Source organism: Bos javanicus, chromosome 5 (genome assembly GCF_032452875.1).
Source record: "Bos javanicus breed banteng chromosome 5, ARS-OSU_banteng_1.0, whole genome shotgun sequence".
Classification (NCBI taxonomy): Eukaryota; Metazoa; Chordata; class Mammalia; order Artiodactyla; family Bovidae; genus Bos; species Bos javanicus.
The window spans coordinates 103,219,185-103,233,040 of record NC_083872.1 but is presented as its reverse complement, the minus strand read 5'-3'; the positions used below and the strand labels follow the sequence as shown (position 1 = coordinate 103,233,040).

General features: G+C 39.5%; 1 protein-coding gene across 1 annotated transcript in view; it reads left to right on the top strand.

Annotated features, from left to right (window-relative positions):
* LOC133248193 (antigen WC1.1-like) overlaps positions 1–13,856 on the top strand; it is a 144,357-nt gene that overhangs the window by 112,127 nt on the left and 18,374 nt on the right. Inside the window, 4 exon segments of the mRNA XM_061418014.1 lie at positions 377–691; positions 5,635–5,949; positions 9,732–10,040; positions 10,134–10,442. Coding sequence (XP_061273998.1) covers positions 377–691; positions 5,635–5,949; positions 9,732–10,040; positions 10,134–10,442 — 1,248 coding nt within the window.

Sequence of the window (13,856 nt, the reverse complement as noted above, 5' to 3'; positions counted from 1 at the left end):
GTAAAGATTGGGATGTGGACATTTACATTTTGGGATTAATTATTATCCCTATCTCCCTAATATCCACGTCACATCCCTTTGACATATTCTTTAAAGATTTTGTCAGGAAGCAGGATTCAGCTGCCCCTCTGTGACTAGCATCCATGAAGTTTGGTCTTCCTCTCAGTTCATATCCACTACACCATTGTGGTAGAAATAGACAGAGAGACACAAATGGACAAAGGCAGTTAAAAGGGAGGCGACGTCAGTCTTGTCATCTAGTGGGTATCTCTTGAACAAGATCAGAGATGAATGTTCACCATTTCTAGAAGAAAGGAAAACCTAGAACATCCAGCAAAATTTTCACTTTGTCCTGTCTCCTTCCCTTTCAACCTAGAGTTCCTGGCCCTCAGGATGGTGAATGAGGACCAGCAGTGTGCTGGGTGGCTGGAAGTTTTCTACAACGGGACCTGGGGTAGTGTCTGCCGCAGCCCCATGGAAGACATCACTGTGTCCGTGATCTGCAGACAGCTTGGCTGTGGAGACAGTGGAAGTCTCAACTCTTCTGTTGGTCTCAGGGAAGGTTCTAGACCCCGATGGGTGGATGGAATCCGCTGTCAGAAAACTGACACCTCTCTCTGGCAGTGTCCTTCTGACCCTTGGAATTACACTTCATGCTCTCCAAAGGAGGAAGCCTATATCTCGTGTGCAGGTGACTTACTATTTCTGTGTGTCTGTCCCAACCCTGTAGGATGTAGTGAGATTTGATATTTTAAAATCTATGTGATGAGTTTAATTTGGGTCCACAAAATGATATAAAGTTAAAATGTTAGTTGCTCAGTTGTGCTCTTTGCGACCATGTGGACTGTAGCCCGCCAGGCTCCTCTGTCCATGGGATTCTCCAGGCAAGAATGCTGGAATGGGTTACCATTCCTTTCTCCGGGGGATCATACTGACCCAGGTATGAAAATCGGGTCTCCTACACTGCAGTCAGATTCTTTACTGTCTGAGCCACCAGAGAAGCTTAAATGAGGTAAGAATGAAACTAATTTAACCCACACATTCCAACCTTGTTTGTTAAAATTTTTAATTGAGACGTAATTCTCCTAACATTATATTAGTTCTGAGTGTAAAACATAGTGTTTATGCATTTGTACATATTGGTAAATCACCACACATACAGGAATATCCATCACCACATGCAGTTACAATTTTTTTCTCTTATGATCCACAAGTAAGAATTTGCATGCTGCAACTAAGACCCAGCACAACCTAATAAATACTTAATTTTAAAAGAGAGTATTGTTTTCTTCATAGCATCATGGTTTTTTATCCACATAAGGGCTTCCCTGGTAGGTCAACTGGTAAAGAATCTGCCTGCCATGCAGGAGACCCTGGTTTGATTCCTAAGCCTGGAAAATCCACTGGAGAAGGATAGGCTAGTCACTACAGTATTCTTGGGCTTTCCTTGTGACTCAGCTGGTAAAGAATCTGCCTGCAATGTGGGAGACCTGGGTTTGATCCCTGGGTTGGGAAGACCCCCTGGAGAAGGGAATGGCTACCCACTCCAGTATTCTCGCCTGGAGAATTCCATGGACTGTATACTCCATGGGGTCGCAAAGAGTTGGACATGACTAAGTGACTTTCACAAACACTATATACAAAAATATTTTCTTCTTTCCTATATTACTGTCTTAAGATATCTTTCATGACAATATTTTTTCTCCAGAATGTTTTAAAATTTCTTATTTATTCATAAGAACTCTTTATAAACAAACATCACTTACTGTTTTTCTTAAATATTTTGGTAAGATTTTCCCCATATTTTACATATATTTTTAAGATTGTGTATGTGTATGGGTGGGTTATGTGATCAAATCTGTAATGTTTTACTTTTTTTGACTTCTGCCTTTAGTGCAATGTTTCAAACGCCATTCTTCATCTCAAAATAACATTGAATCAAGTTTTATTTTCTGCAAACAACTTAATAGTTCCACTAAAGAATATTCAAAACCTAATTTAAAATTTATGTATTTATCTGAATTTATTTTACTATGTGTGATGGTGAAACATCATCACTAGATAGGAATTACATTTTAGATATGTGATATCTTAGCTCCATCACAAAATAAAAGCACATTGTCTCATGAGTTCATGGATATGATATCAAAAGTACAGGCAACAAAGCAAAAATAGACTAACAAATAATAGCAAACTAAAAAGCTTCTGCAAACCAAATGAAAGATCAACAGAGTAAAAAAGCAAGCTAGCACAAATTATATAAGGTATTAATTTCCAAAAATAATAAGGAAGTCCTATAACTTAAGAGAAAAAAACCCCAACAAACTTAAAACCTAATAACTCAATTAAAAAATTGGCCAAGGGCTTGAATAGACATTTCTCTAAAGAAGACATACAAATGGCAATAGGTATATAAAAAAATGCTTGACATTGTCAATCATCAGGGAAATGTAAATTAAAACCACAAAGAGATATCATCTCACACATGTCAGAATGACTTTTTTTTTTTTTTTTAAGACACTTAGTGTTGGCAAGGCTGTGGAGAAATTGACACTTTATGTGTACTTATCCACATTAAATGTATAAATTGTACTAATAAAGCTATGTAATCCAGGGGTTAAATCTCTGGGCTTTCACTGTCATGGGTCCAGGTTCAATCCCTGACCTGGAAACTATGATCCCATGAGCAACAGCACAGCCAAAACACAAACAAACACCAGCACAAAAACTATGACCAAAATATCTGTATGGTTTATACTGATGTCCCTTTTCATTCTTGGTATTGTCAACTTCATTTTCTCTCTGCTCTGCATTAGTATTGCTCAGTGTCATCAATTTTCAATGAGCCACGTTTAAAGGGTTTTCTTCTATATTTTCTACCTTATGCTTACCTTCTTTTCCATTAATTTTTGATCCTTTTAGAATTAACCCCAACATTCTACATTGTTGACTTTCTCATCTAGTTTCTTAATTGAAAGCTTACTTTTTTTCACTTTCAGTCTTTCCTCTTCTCTAAATCTAGGGTATAAATTTCCCTTAGGCACTACTTGAGTTTCATTAGAAGAATTTATCATACCATTATTTTGTGTTTATTATCATTATTTCACAATATTTTGGAAGTTTTAAATTTATTCCCAGACTCATGTGGCTTTTGGAAGGATCTTGCTGAATTTCCCCAAATAGAAATATATAAATATTTTCTTATTAGTTCTTAATTAGTTCTTAATTTTATTCCACTGTGGTCAGAGTAAATACTCTGTATGAATTCAAAGAGTGAAAGATTTTGTCCTATTATATGGTCATTTTGATAAAAGTTCCCAGTGCATTTACAGTAATGTGAACTCTTGCATTGTTGGGTGTGTTGCTCTCCGTGTTACTTAGTTAAATGTGCTGATTATGTTGTTGTACATCTACTGTATTCTTTGTTTTTTGTATGTTTGGTGTGCATGCTATTGAAAAAGATATGGTAATAATCCCCATTTTTATTGTGATTTTGTCTATTTCTTCTTTTCACTCTGTCAAGTATGTTTCAAAGTTATGTTTTGTTACCATTCTTGAATTTTGTTGTCTAAAATATCTTTATTAAAGGTGCATCTCATTATAATCATGAAAATTCCCTCTTTAATTCAATTCGTGTGTCTTGGCTTAAAGTCTACTTTCTGGGACATTGATATAGCTACTCCAGTTTTGTTACAGTTAGTACATTTTTCCATCATTTTACTTTCAACCATTCTTTGCTTTCATAATATAAGGTGGGCATTTTGCAAGTAACATTTGTGTCAATTTTGTTTTATCTTAATCCATTTACTGTAAATGCAATTACTGATATTGATGTGTTGGTATCTGCCATTTGTTTTTAATTGATCCACCTGCTTTATGTTCCTTTTTGTCTCCTTATTTTTCCTCCTTTTGTATTAAATAAATCTGTTATTATTCCAGATTTTCCTTTTTCCATTTTATTTTCAGCAGCTTTACTAAGAGTGGGGGCTTTCATATGCCTTCATTTATTTTTTTTTTTAAAGTTCTCTATTGTTATATCATCAGATATTACTTCTGCAGTTCTTTCTCTCTGTCTCTGTATCTCATCTCCCTCTCCTCCTCCTCTTTCTTCTCTTTCTCATCTCTCATTTTTAGGACTCCTCTAAATCACTATATTCGAAGTTCTATATAAAATTCTTTTAACTTATTCATTCACTTTTTAAACCTAGATATTTTATTTTAGGTTGGCAATAGTTCCTTAGATATTTTTATTTATTTATGATTATTTGTTATTTTTTCATCTTTTTACCTGTTTATTCTCTCCTTCTCTCTTTTCCCGTAAATACATTGATTGTAGTTAAAATCCTTATCTGCTAAGTCCACCATTTCTATCATAGGTGTCTCTGCATTCTCTTATCTTTTTTCACTTTGGTCATTTGTCATGTTATCCTAGCTTGTCAAATGTCATGTCATTTTTTATTGAATGCTATAAATTATATATGAAAAAGTAAGATACTCCTGACACATTTTCTAACACCTGAAAGGATTTACCCTTCGTTTTCCTAGGCAGGTAGGGGGAGGGGGTGTGTTCACTCAAACATCTAAATATAACCTAAAACTGAACTGTAACAGTATGGGTTGCAGTTTTGGTAGCACTCAGTCCACCTCTGATTTCTCTGTCCCTGTGACATAGGCCTTCAGAGATTTCAGTTCAGAGCCTATATTCTTTGGTAGCTAAGTACCCAAAATAATGAAAAAGACTCTGCTTTCCAAGTCTTTTTATATAGATCTCTAGCTTTCTGCCCTTCACAGCTTATACACTGGGCAAATATTTGAGGGGAAAACCTGCTGTGTGAGAGAGGCTCTCAAGACTCTAATTTTGTCTCTCCAGCATCAGGTAACCCCCAAATTATGCTGGCTTCCTGTCACAACAGTAGTCCTCTGCTTGTCCAAGCCCAGATTCTGAATCATTAAATTATGCAATGAATTGGCAAATTGCCACAGAGAAAAAGAAGCTATAGATCCTGGACTAACATTGAAATAATCTCCACTCTTTAGAATTTTAGCATATTTAGTCCATGTTGTGTTAACAAATGTCGAATACATTTACTGTTTCTTAAAAAATAGTTTCCAGCTTTTAAAGTTGTATCCAGAAAGACCCAGCAAGACACATTGGCCTGCTGTGAACTCCATTCTCCCTGGAAGTGGAAAATTTTAGGTTTAATTCTCTACTTCATTATTTACTTAAAGTGCAGCACTGATAGACATTATTTAACCTTTCTTTACCTACTTTTTTTTTTTTAACCTTTCCTCCTACTTTTCAACCTTATTAATTCTCTTGCCACCGCTATAAGAAACCAGACCCAGCTGCTGCCCCAGTGCAATGCTGCTGTTGCTGCTGCCAAGTTGCTTCAGTGGTGTCCGACTCTTAGCGACCCCATGGACTGCAGCCTACCAGGCTCCTCTGTCCATGGGGTTGTCCAGGCAAGAGTACTGGAGTGGGTTGCCACTGCCTTCTGCAGGAGTGCAAAGACTGTATCAGAACCACCAGGGTCAAGGAGAGCGCCTCCTACTGCTCAGGTGAGGGTCCTACAGGACAGAAGACCCTATTCATTCTCCAGGTCAACGACCCATGTCCCATTTTTCTCTCCTCAGACAGCAGACAGCTCCGCCTGGTGGACGGGGGCAGTCACTGCGCCGGGAGAGTGGAGATCCTTAACCAGGGCTCCTGGGGCACCATCTGTGATGACAGCTGGGACCTGGACGATGCCCGCGTGGTGTGCAGACAGCTGGGCTGTGGAAAAGCCCTCGATGCCACTCTCTCTTCTTCCTTTGGGGCGGGATCAGGGCCCATTTGGCTGGACAACGTGAGGTGCACAGGAAAGGAGTCCCACGTGTGGAGGTGCCCTTCCCGGGACTGGGGGAAGCACTACTGCGATCATAGCGAGGATGCAGGAGTCATCTGCTCAGGTATGGTCAGTTCATTGCCCACCAGCTGAGAGAATGGAAAGTTCCATGAAAGCTGGTGTCTGATCAGAGGGACAATAGGGGACGGGTGGGCTAGAGAGGGCTGAGACAACTACCCATCCTCCGTGAGTGCCCTGTAGCTGTGAGCAATGAGCTTCATATACTTTCCTCTTACAAGTCTCTGCTATTCTTTTCTTCTCCAGTGGTCTTACCTGACACTAAAATAGCTTTATTTATTCTCCCAGTTAAAATAAATCCTCATAATTTTTTTCATAATTCACTTTTTGTAAAAGTGAAACATTTGCTAACAGCCACATACACACTCCCTTTGCACAGGAAGGCTATGAGAGGGAGGGACAAAAAATGAGGATGTACTTTCCTGGGTGGAGTTGTTTCTATACAAACAGTGTGAGACATTATTTTGCACTAGGTTAGTATGAGTGGAGGCTACTCCTACTATAGGAGGATATCATTTACATGTATAGAGGGTATCCCTACAAGGGTTATCATTTAACAGATCAGAGATTCTTATGGATTTGTGCCAGATTTCAAGTTTCCTTTGCAAATTTAGACATAAATGTTTATAGTTCTTTGATGGTAGAGAATTGTTGATGAAATGCTCTGAGTCATATATTCTTCCATTGTTACTAGAAAAGTCTCTCTCTCCAATTTTTCCTTTAAAACATTTGTATAAATGCAAACTTTGGAGGAACACTTAGCCATGCACTGACAAGTCAAAGGTGGAGGTAATAAAATTTGAATTTCTGTGTTTTATGTTAAGAGAATATAAAGTTTATATCTGATGGCTTCAATAATATAAGAGAATTGCATTTGGGGGCTTATTTGGAGTAAGTGGACAAATTTAAGTTTTGAAGAAGGTGGAAAAGGTTTTATAGTAGCTGGGAGGAAGGTGAATGGCAATGGGAGTTGATGAAGGTAACTGTGAGGTTCTCTGAGCAGCACTGAGGGGCCAGGTATGGTGTGAAGGATGCTACATATGTCTAAGGACACAGGATGTGTACACAGCAAGAGGCCAGACAAGGATATGTCTTTACTATATTTAATATCTTTACTCCCATCGGCCTTCTATTTAATAATTTTCTTGGAATTATCACACACTTATTCTTCCATGTAAATTTTAAAATCAATAGAAAATGAAAAAGATATACTATATCTCAGAAGTCTCTGTCCTGATATGTATAAGACTTTATTGAGTATTCAGCATATATTTGAATATTTCACATGTATCAGGGTATACAAAACAGAATACAAGAAATACTTTTTTCTTATTCTTTCTAAATTTTTGATCTCATAGAATTAATATAACAATATCAATAACCTCATATATGCAGATGACACCACCCTAATAGCAGAAAGTAAAGAGGAATAGAGGAGAGCCTCTTGATGAAAGTGGAAGAGAAGAGTGAAAAAGCTGGCTTGAAATTCCACATTCAAAAAACTAATATCATGGCATCCAGTCCCATCACTTCATGGCTAAGAGATGAGGAAAAAATGGAAACAGCAATAGACTTATTTTCTTGGGCTCCAGAATCACTGCAGACTGTGACTGCAGCCATGAAATTAAAAGACGCTTGCTCCTTGGAAGAAAAGCTATGACAAACCTGCACAGCATATTAAAAAGCAGAGACATTACTTTGTGACAAATGTCCATATAGTCAAAGCTATGTTTATTTTTCCGGTAGTTATGTATGGACGTGAGAGTTGGATCATAAAGAAGGCTGAGCGCTGAAGAATTGATGTTTTTGAACTGTGGTGCTGGAGAAGACTCTGGAGAGTCCCTTGGATAGCAAGGAGATCAAATCAGTCAATCCTAAAGGAAATCAACCCTGAATAACTCATTGGAAGGATGTATGCTGAAGCTAAAGCTCCAATACTTTGGCCACATGATAAGAAGAAATGACTCATTGGAAAAGACCCTGAGGCTGGGAAAGATTGAAGACCGGAGAATAAGGGGACAACAGAGGATTAGATGGTTGGATGGCATCACTGACTCAATGGACATGAGTTTGAGTAAACTCAGGGAGATAGTGAAGACAGGGAAGCCTGGAGTGCTGCAGTCCATGGGGTCACAAAGAGTCAGACACGACTGAGTGACTGAGCAACAAAAACAACCAGTTAAATAAAAATGCTTTAATTAGAATGTGTAGCCTGTGACCAAACTCCCAGCCAGAGGAGGCTAGGGGTCCTAACCTGGGCCTCTCTGGGGAGATGGAAGTGGATAAATAATAAAAGGCAAGCAGATCATCCTCTCCCTCATCATTCATTCTTATATCAGTGGTCAAGCTAATCCTTCAATTCTTTAATTTCTGTGGTGTCTTTTCTGTCCTCTCCTGCTCTCTATAGTAGATTTTTATTCTGTTACATCATTCTTTTTGAGACTTCAAAGTTCACATACTTATGCAATCAGAGTCCTTTACCAGGACAAATTCCACCATTACCTACATAACCATGAGCACACTCAGAAACCAGGCAAATTATTTTAAAAATTGTTCTTTATGATTTTCAGGTTTTTTTTCCCCCATTGGATTACCTTTTCTCTGTCCAAATATGGTCCCTGAAGCATGAAATCATGATCATGAGTCTTTTCTTTGGTCTCTCTCTCATACTCCATCCACTCCCCATTTAACCTACCACTCACCCCACCTCACTCCCTACAGAAGTTCTTCCCTTTTGGAGTATCCTTTCCATCTATTTGTAGCTCTTAAGATCATTTCTTCTTTTCTGCATTGGGGGAATTGGGAAAGGGTAGGAGTGTTAGGTGGCAAATGGGAGCAGCCCAGGGGATAAAAGGTGTTAAAATCTTGTTGAACAAGTATTTGGTTTCCAAATCTATGTTTCGTCACTACTGAGGCTTTTGCAATTTAGAAATCTCTAAAATATATATGGCTTGCTTGCTCTCTGCTATCTTCCTCTCACTCTCCTTTTTCGTAGCTTGCTGGCTTCTTATCTCAGAAATCCAAATAGGAAAGGAATATGCAGTAGGCATATAGATAGGGTTAGAATACATTAAACTCTCATCACTCCTTCACATTTGCTAAGAATTCATGTCTAGGATGAAGTAATCAACTAACCCAGTTGTCTTGCATAATCCCACTGAGACTTCACTTTCTCTCAGGTGTGTTCATAAATCCTAGGTTTTTAAGAAAGATGGCTAGCATCATTCCCTTCCTCTCCTATGACTCTCTGAGCTTTCATCATTTCCAAACTTATCTGTGAACAACTTCTTTCACAATTAGGTTACCTAATTGTGACCTAATGCCTGCACTCAGATCCAGCCCACATGATGTTCCCATCCCCAGTGACTTGAATATTGGCTCAGAGAAACGTGCCCAAAATTCTAGCCCCAGAAATTTCAGGATGACATTCTAAACTTCTCTGACTCTTAGGCCTCTGACCTCTTGAATCCCATGATCTTCTTTCACTCTCAGTTAGTTCAGCTATGCACTCAAGTTTGAATGTCTACCGCTGTGCAGTTTCTTTGGGCCTTTGTAGTTTCTAGCCCCCCAGATAAGAATTAACATTCCTAACCACTATATATTCTCGGGATTCAGCCATTCCAAACTGACCCTGCAATCCTTCTGGTTATCTCTTCAGAAACTCACTCATGGAAATGCAATTTGACAATAACAGTCAAATTTTCTCTTCTTATCCCCTTTTATACCACTGCTGGAAAATGTTTTCCCACCATTGCCTGTGAGGTGTTGTTTCCAATTGTCAAGCCAGTTTCATGAACAGTCACTGGGTTTGTTCTTTGTTTCTCTTAGGATTTTTGCGTCTGGCTGGAGGGGATGGACCCTGCTCAGGGCGAGTAGAAGTGCATTCTGGAGAAGCCTGGATCCCAGTGTCTGATGGGAACTTCACACTCCCCACTGCCCAGGTCATCTGTGCAGAGCTGGGGTGTGGCAAGGCTGTGTCTGTCCTGGGACATGTGCCCTTCAGAGAGTCCAATGCCCGGGTCTGGGCTGAAGAGTTCAGGTGTGAGGGAGAGGAGCCTGAGCTCCGGGTCTGCCCCAGAGTGCCCTGTCCAGGGGGCACTTGTCACCACAGTGGAGCTGTTCAGGTTGTCTGTTCAGGTGAGATGCACGTCAGGATTTAGCCTCTGTGTACCCTCACTTCAAGCTAAAAAAGAAATATGATTTTTCTGAAATCCTGTCTGTTTCTATCAGTGTACACAGATGTCCGGCTCATGACAAATGGCTCCTCTCAGTGTGAGGGGCAGGTGGAGATGAACATTTTTGGACAATGGAGAGCGCTCTGTGCCTCCCACTGGAGTCTGGCCAATGCCAATGTTGTCTGTCGTCAGCTCGGCTGTGGAGTCGCCGTCTCCACCCCAAACAGAGCAGAAGGAAGTGATCAACTCTGGAAAGCCCGATTTCACTGCTCAGGGACTGAGTCCTTCCTGTGGACATGCCCTGTGACTACCCTGGGTGTTCCTGACTGTTCCCATGGCAACACGGCCTCTGTGATGTGCTCAGGTAAGAGAGGGAAGGTCTGCTATACTTAGGATGCTCCTGGAGTGAAATTTCCCCAGAGCAGAGAGTAAGGGAAAACAGGCTTAAAAAGAAAGATATTCTGTAGTGAAATGTTTAATCTTGTTACTGAACTCGAGTTTCAGCTGCTCATTACTCAAGAATCCAACAGTGAGAGACAAGTGTGGGGCAAAATTAAAGACAGCTTTATTGAGGAAACCAGCTGTTCTGGGGAGACAGAGGACTAGTGTACCAAAGAACCAGCTCCTCCTTGCTAATCAGGAGTGCACAGGTGGAAGTAGGGGACAGTTTACCTGCAGAGTAGCACAGCTAGCTCTGACAATCATCTTGAAATAGATCTGGTCAGTGTCACCTTTATTGTTTGAATTACAGTTAATCATCAGTTCTAGTGTTGGTTTATTCCCATTTCCTTGAGGCTGATCTTGGAATTGTGTAAAATGAAGATTATGAACTTCCTTGTTGGCTCAGATGGTAAAGAACCTGCTTGCAATGCAAGAGTCTAGGGTTTGATCCCTGGGTTGGAAAGATCCCCTGGAGAAGGAACTGGCTCCCCACTAGTCTGGTCATCAGACTAGTGGGGAGCCAGTTATTTATTGCTACCACCTGTTTGGGATTTCAGTATCTGCAAAATAGCTCAAAAGATATGGCTTAGAATGTTATCTATAGCCCCTGAGAAGGAACTAAAGGTCCTTGACTTTGTTTAGGGTTAAACTATTATTATTTTGTACTATTTGACTGTTTTCCTTTGTTTCTGATTTTTTTTTTCATTTCTGTGATCAAATTTATTCTTTAGCTAGGTTTTTTTACAAACAGAGGCAGGTGGAGGACATGAGGGTGGTCTGTCCTGAGAAGGCTCTGTAAGGTCCTGCTCCATAGCATTCTCATTGTTCACTCATTTTTTTCAGGGGAAAGAGGTGCTAAGAAATGCTAAGAAGTGCTATGTCAGGGAAAGAGACGCCTAGACGAATATTTTTTATGAAACATTATTATTTAAGGATAAAAATAGAGAACAAAGTACAAACAATAAGCATATACCTAGATCATGTTCTCCGACCCAGATCTACAAAGAGAACATTCACAGCACCACAGAATCACTATCGCCTCCCAATAGCTGTGTCCTCCACTCCAGGGAAGACTGCTTACCTAAGACTTGTACTGCCATAGAATATTTTCTCAGTTTTTGAACTTTATGTAAAATCATACAGTATGTTTTCTTTTGTGTCTAATTTCTTTGACTCCAAACTGTGTTTGAGATTCACTCATAATGCTGTTTATGGCAACATTTCATTCACTTTTATTATTATAGAGTATTCCTTTGAAAGATCACATGACCATGCATTGAACCATTCAACTAATGGCAGAGATTTGAGTTTATTTCCAGTTCTTGACTATTACAAATACAATAGTGCAAATTACCATGATGATGACTTTTGACAAAAGTATTTATTATGACTTTTGTGTGTTTAATTCTTGGTCTTATATTTTTATTTTCTTAATGGTATGCTGTACTTCAATGAGCCAAGTTACTCATCTTTGGTTTGACTTATCAACTTTTTTTTCTGTACATGCAGTGCTCTTTCAGTCAGTCAGTTCGGTTCAATCACTGTCATGTCTGACTCTGCAACCCCATGGACTACAGCATGCCAAGCTTTTCTGTCCTTCACCATCTCCTGGAGCTTGCTCAAGCTCATATCCATTGAGTCGGTGAAACCATCCAGTCATCTGATTCTCTGTCGTCCCCTTCTCCTCCTGCCTTCAATCTTTCTCAGCTTCAGGGTCTTTTCCAATGAGTCAGTTCTTCCCATCATGTGGCCAAAGTATTGGAGCTTCAGCTTCAGCATCAGTTTTTCCAATGAATATTCAGGACTGATTTCCTTTAGGATAGACTGATTGGACCTCCTTGCCATCCAAGGGACTGTCAAGAGTCTTCTCCAACACCACAGTTCAAAAGCATCAATTATTCAGCATTCAGCTTTCTTTATGGTCCAACTCTCACATCCATACATGATTACTGGAAAAATCATAGCTTTGACTAGATGGGCCTTTGTCAGTAATGTCTCTGCTTTTTAATATGTTGACTAGGTTGGTCATAGCTTTTCTTCCAAGCAGCAAGCATCTTTTAATTTCATGGCTGTAGACATAATCTGCAGTGATTTTGGAGCCCAAGAAAATAAAGTCTGTCCCTGTTTCCCCATCTTTTTGCCATAAAATGATGGGACCAGATGTCATGATATTAGTTTTTTGAATGTTGAGTTTTAGACCAACATTTTCACTCTCCTCTTTCAGTTTCATGATGTATGGCAAAATCAATACAATATTGTAAAGTAAAAAAAAAAAAACAATAATAAAAAAAATTAAAAAATAAATTAAAAAAGAGGCTCTTTAATTTCTGCTCACTTTCTGCCATAAAGGTGGTGTCATCTGCGTATCTGAGGTTATTGATATTTCTCCCAGAAATCTTGACTCCAGTTTGTGCTTCATCCAGCCCAGCATTTTGCATGATGTACTCTGCATATAAATTAAATAAGCAGAGTGACAATATACAGCCTTGGTGTACTTCTGTCTCAGTTTTGAGCTAGTCCATTGATCCAGTCCCTAGAACTCCTTATATTCTTTTTAAATGAACTTTGTCTACTCCAAAATTACAAAAATGTTCTCTGAGAGTATCTCACAGAAGTGTAATTACTTTTTTTTTTTTTGCATATAATTGTACATTGCTTCTAGGATTGACATCTGTGTAGGATAAGGGTCAAATATCCTGTTTTCATATGGGTATCCAGTTGACTCAAAATCTTTTTCTGAAAAGACTATTCCCCACTGCAGTGCCACCTTTGTGATAAGCGAAAGGGCACATATGTCTGAATACAGTTTTTATACTCTCTATTCTGTTCCACTGTATCCTTTGTCTCTCCTTGCACCTGTACCACATTTTCTTCTTCTTTTTTTTTTTTTTAATTTTATCCGTCGGCCGCACCGAGTCCCGCGGCGCGGCTACAGCACCACCGCAGGTTTCAGTTAGCTTCCCGCAGCTCGCGCAGGCGTACGGACTGCAAACGCGTCCAAGCTCCACATTTTCTTAATTATTGTAATTTTATAGTAAGTCTTGAACCTTCCCTGGTGTCTCAGAGAGTAAAGAATCTTCCTGCAAGGCGGGAGACCTGGGCTTGATCCCTGGGTTGGGAAGATCCCCTGGAGAAGGGCATGACAACCCACTCCAGTATTCTTGCCTGGAGAATCCCCATGGACAGAGGAGCCTGGTGGTCTATAGTCTATTGGGTTACAAAGAGTTGGACATGACTGATTGACTAAGCACACATAGTAAGTCTGGGTAACTTTAATTTAAAGAAGTTATGTTGTTGCTTTTCTTGCCAACTGCTTTGGTCAGTCTTGGTTTTTGTA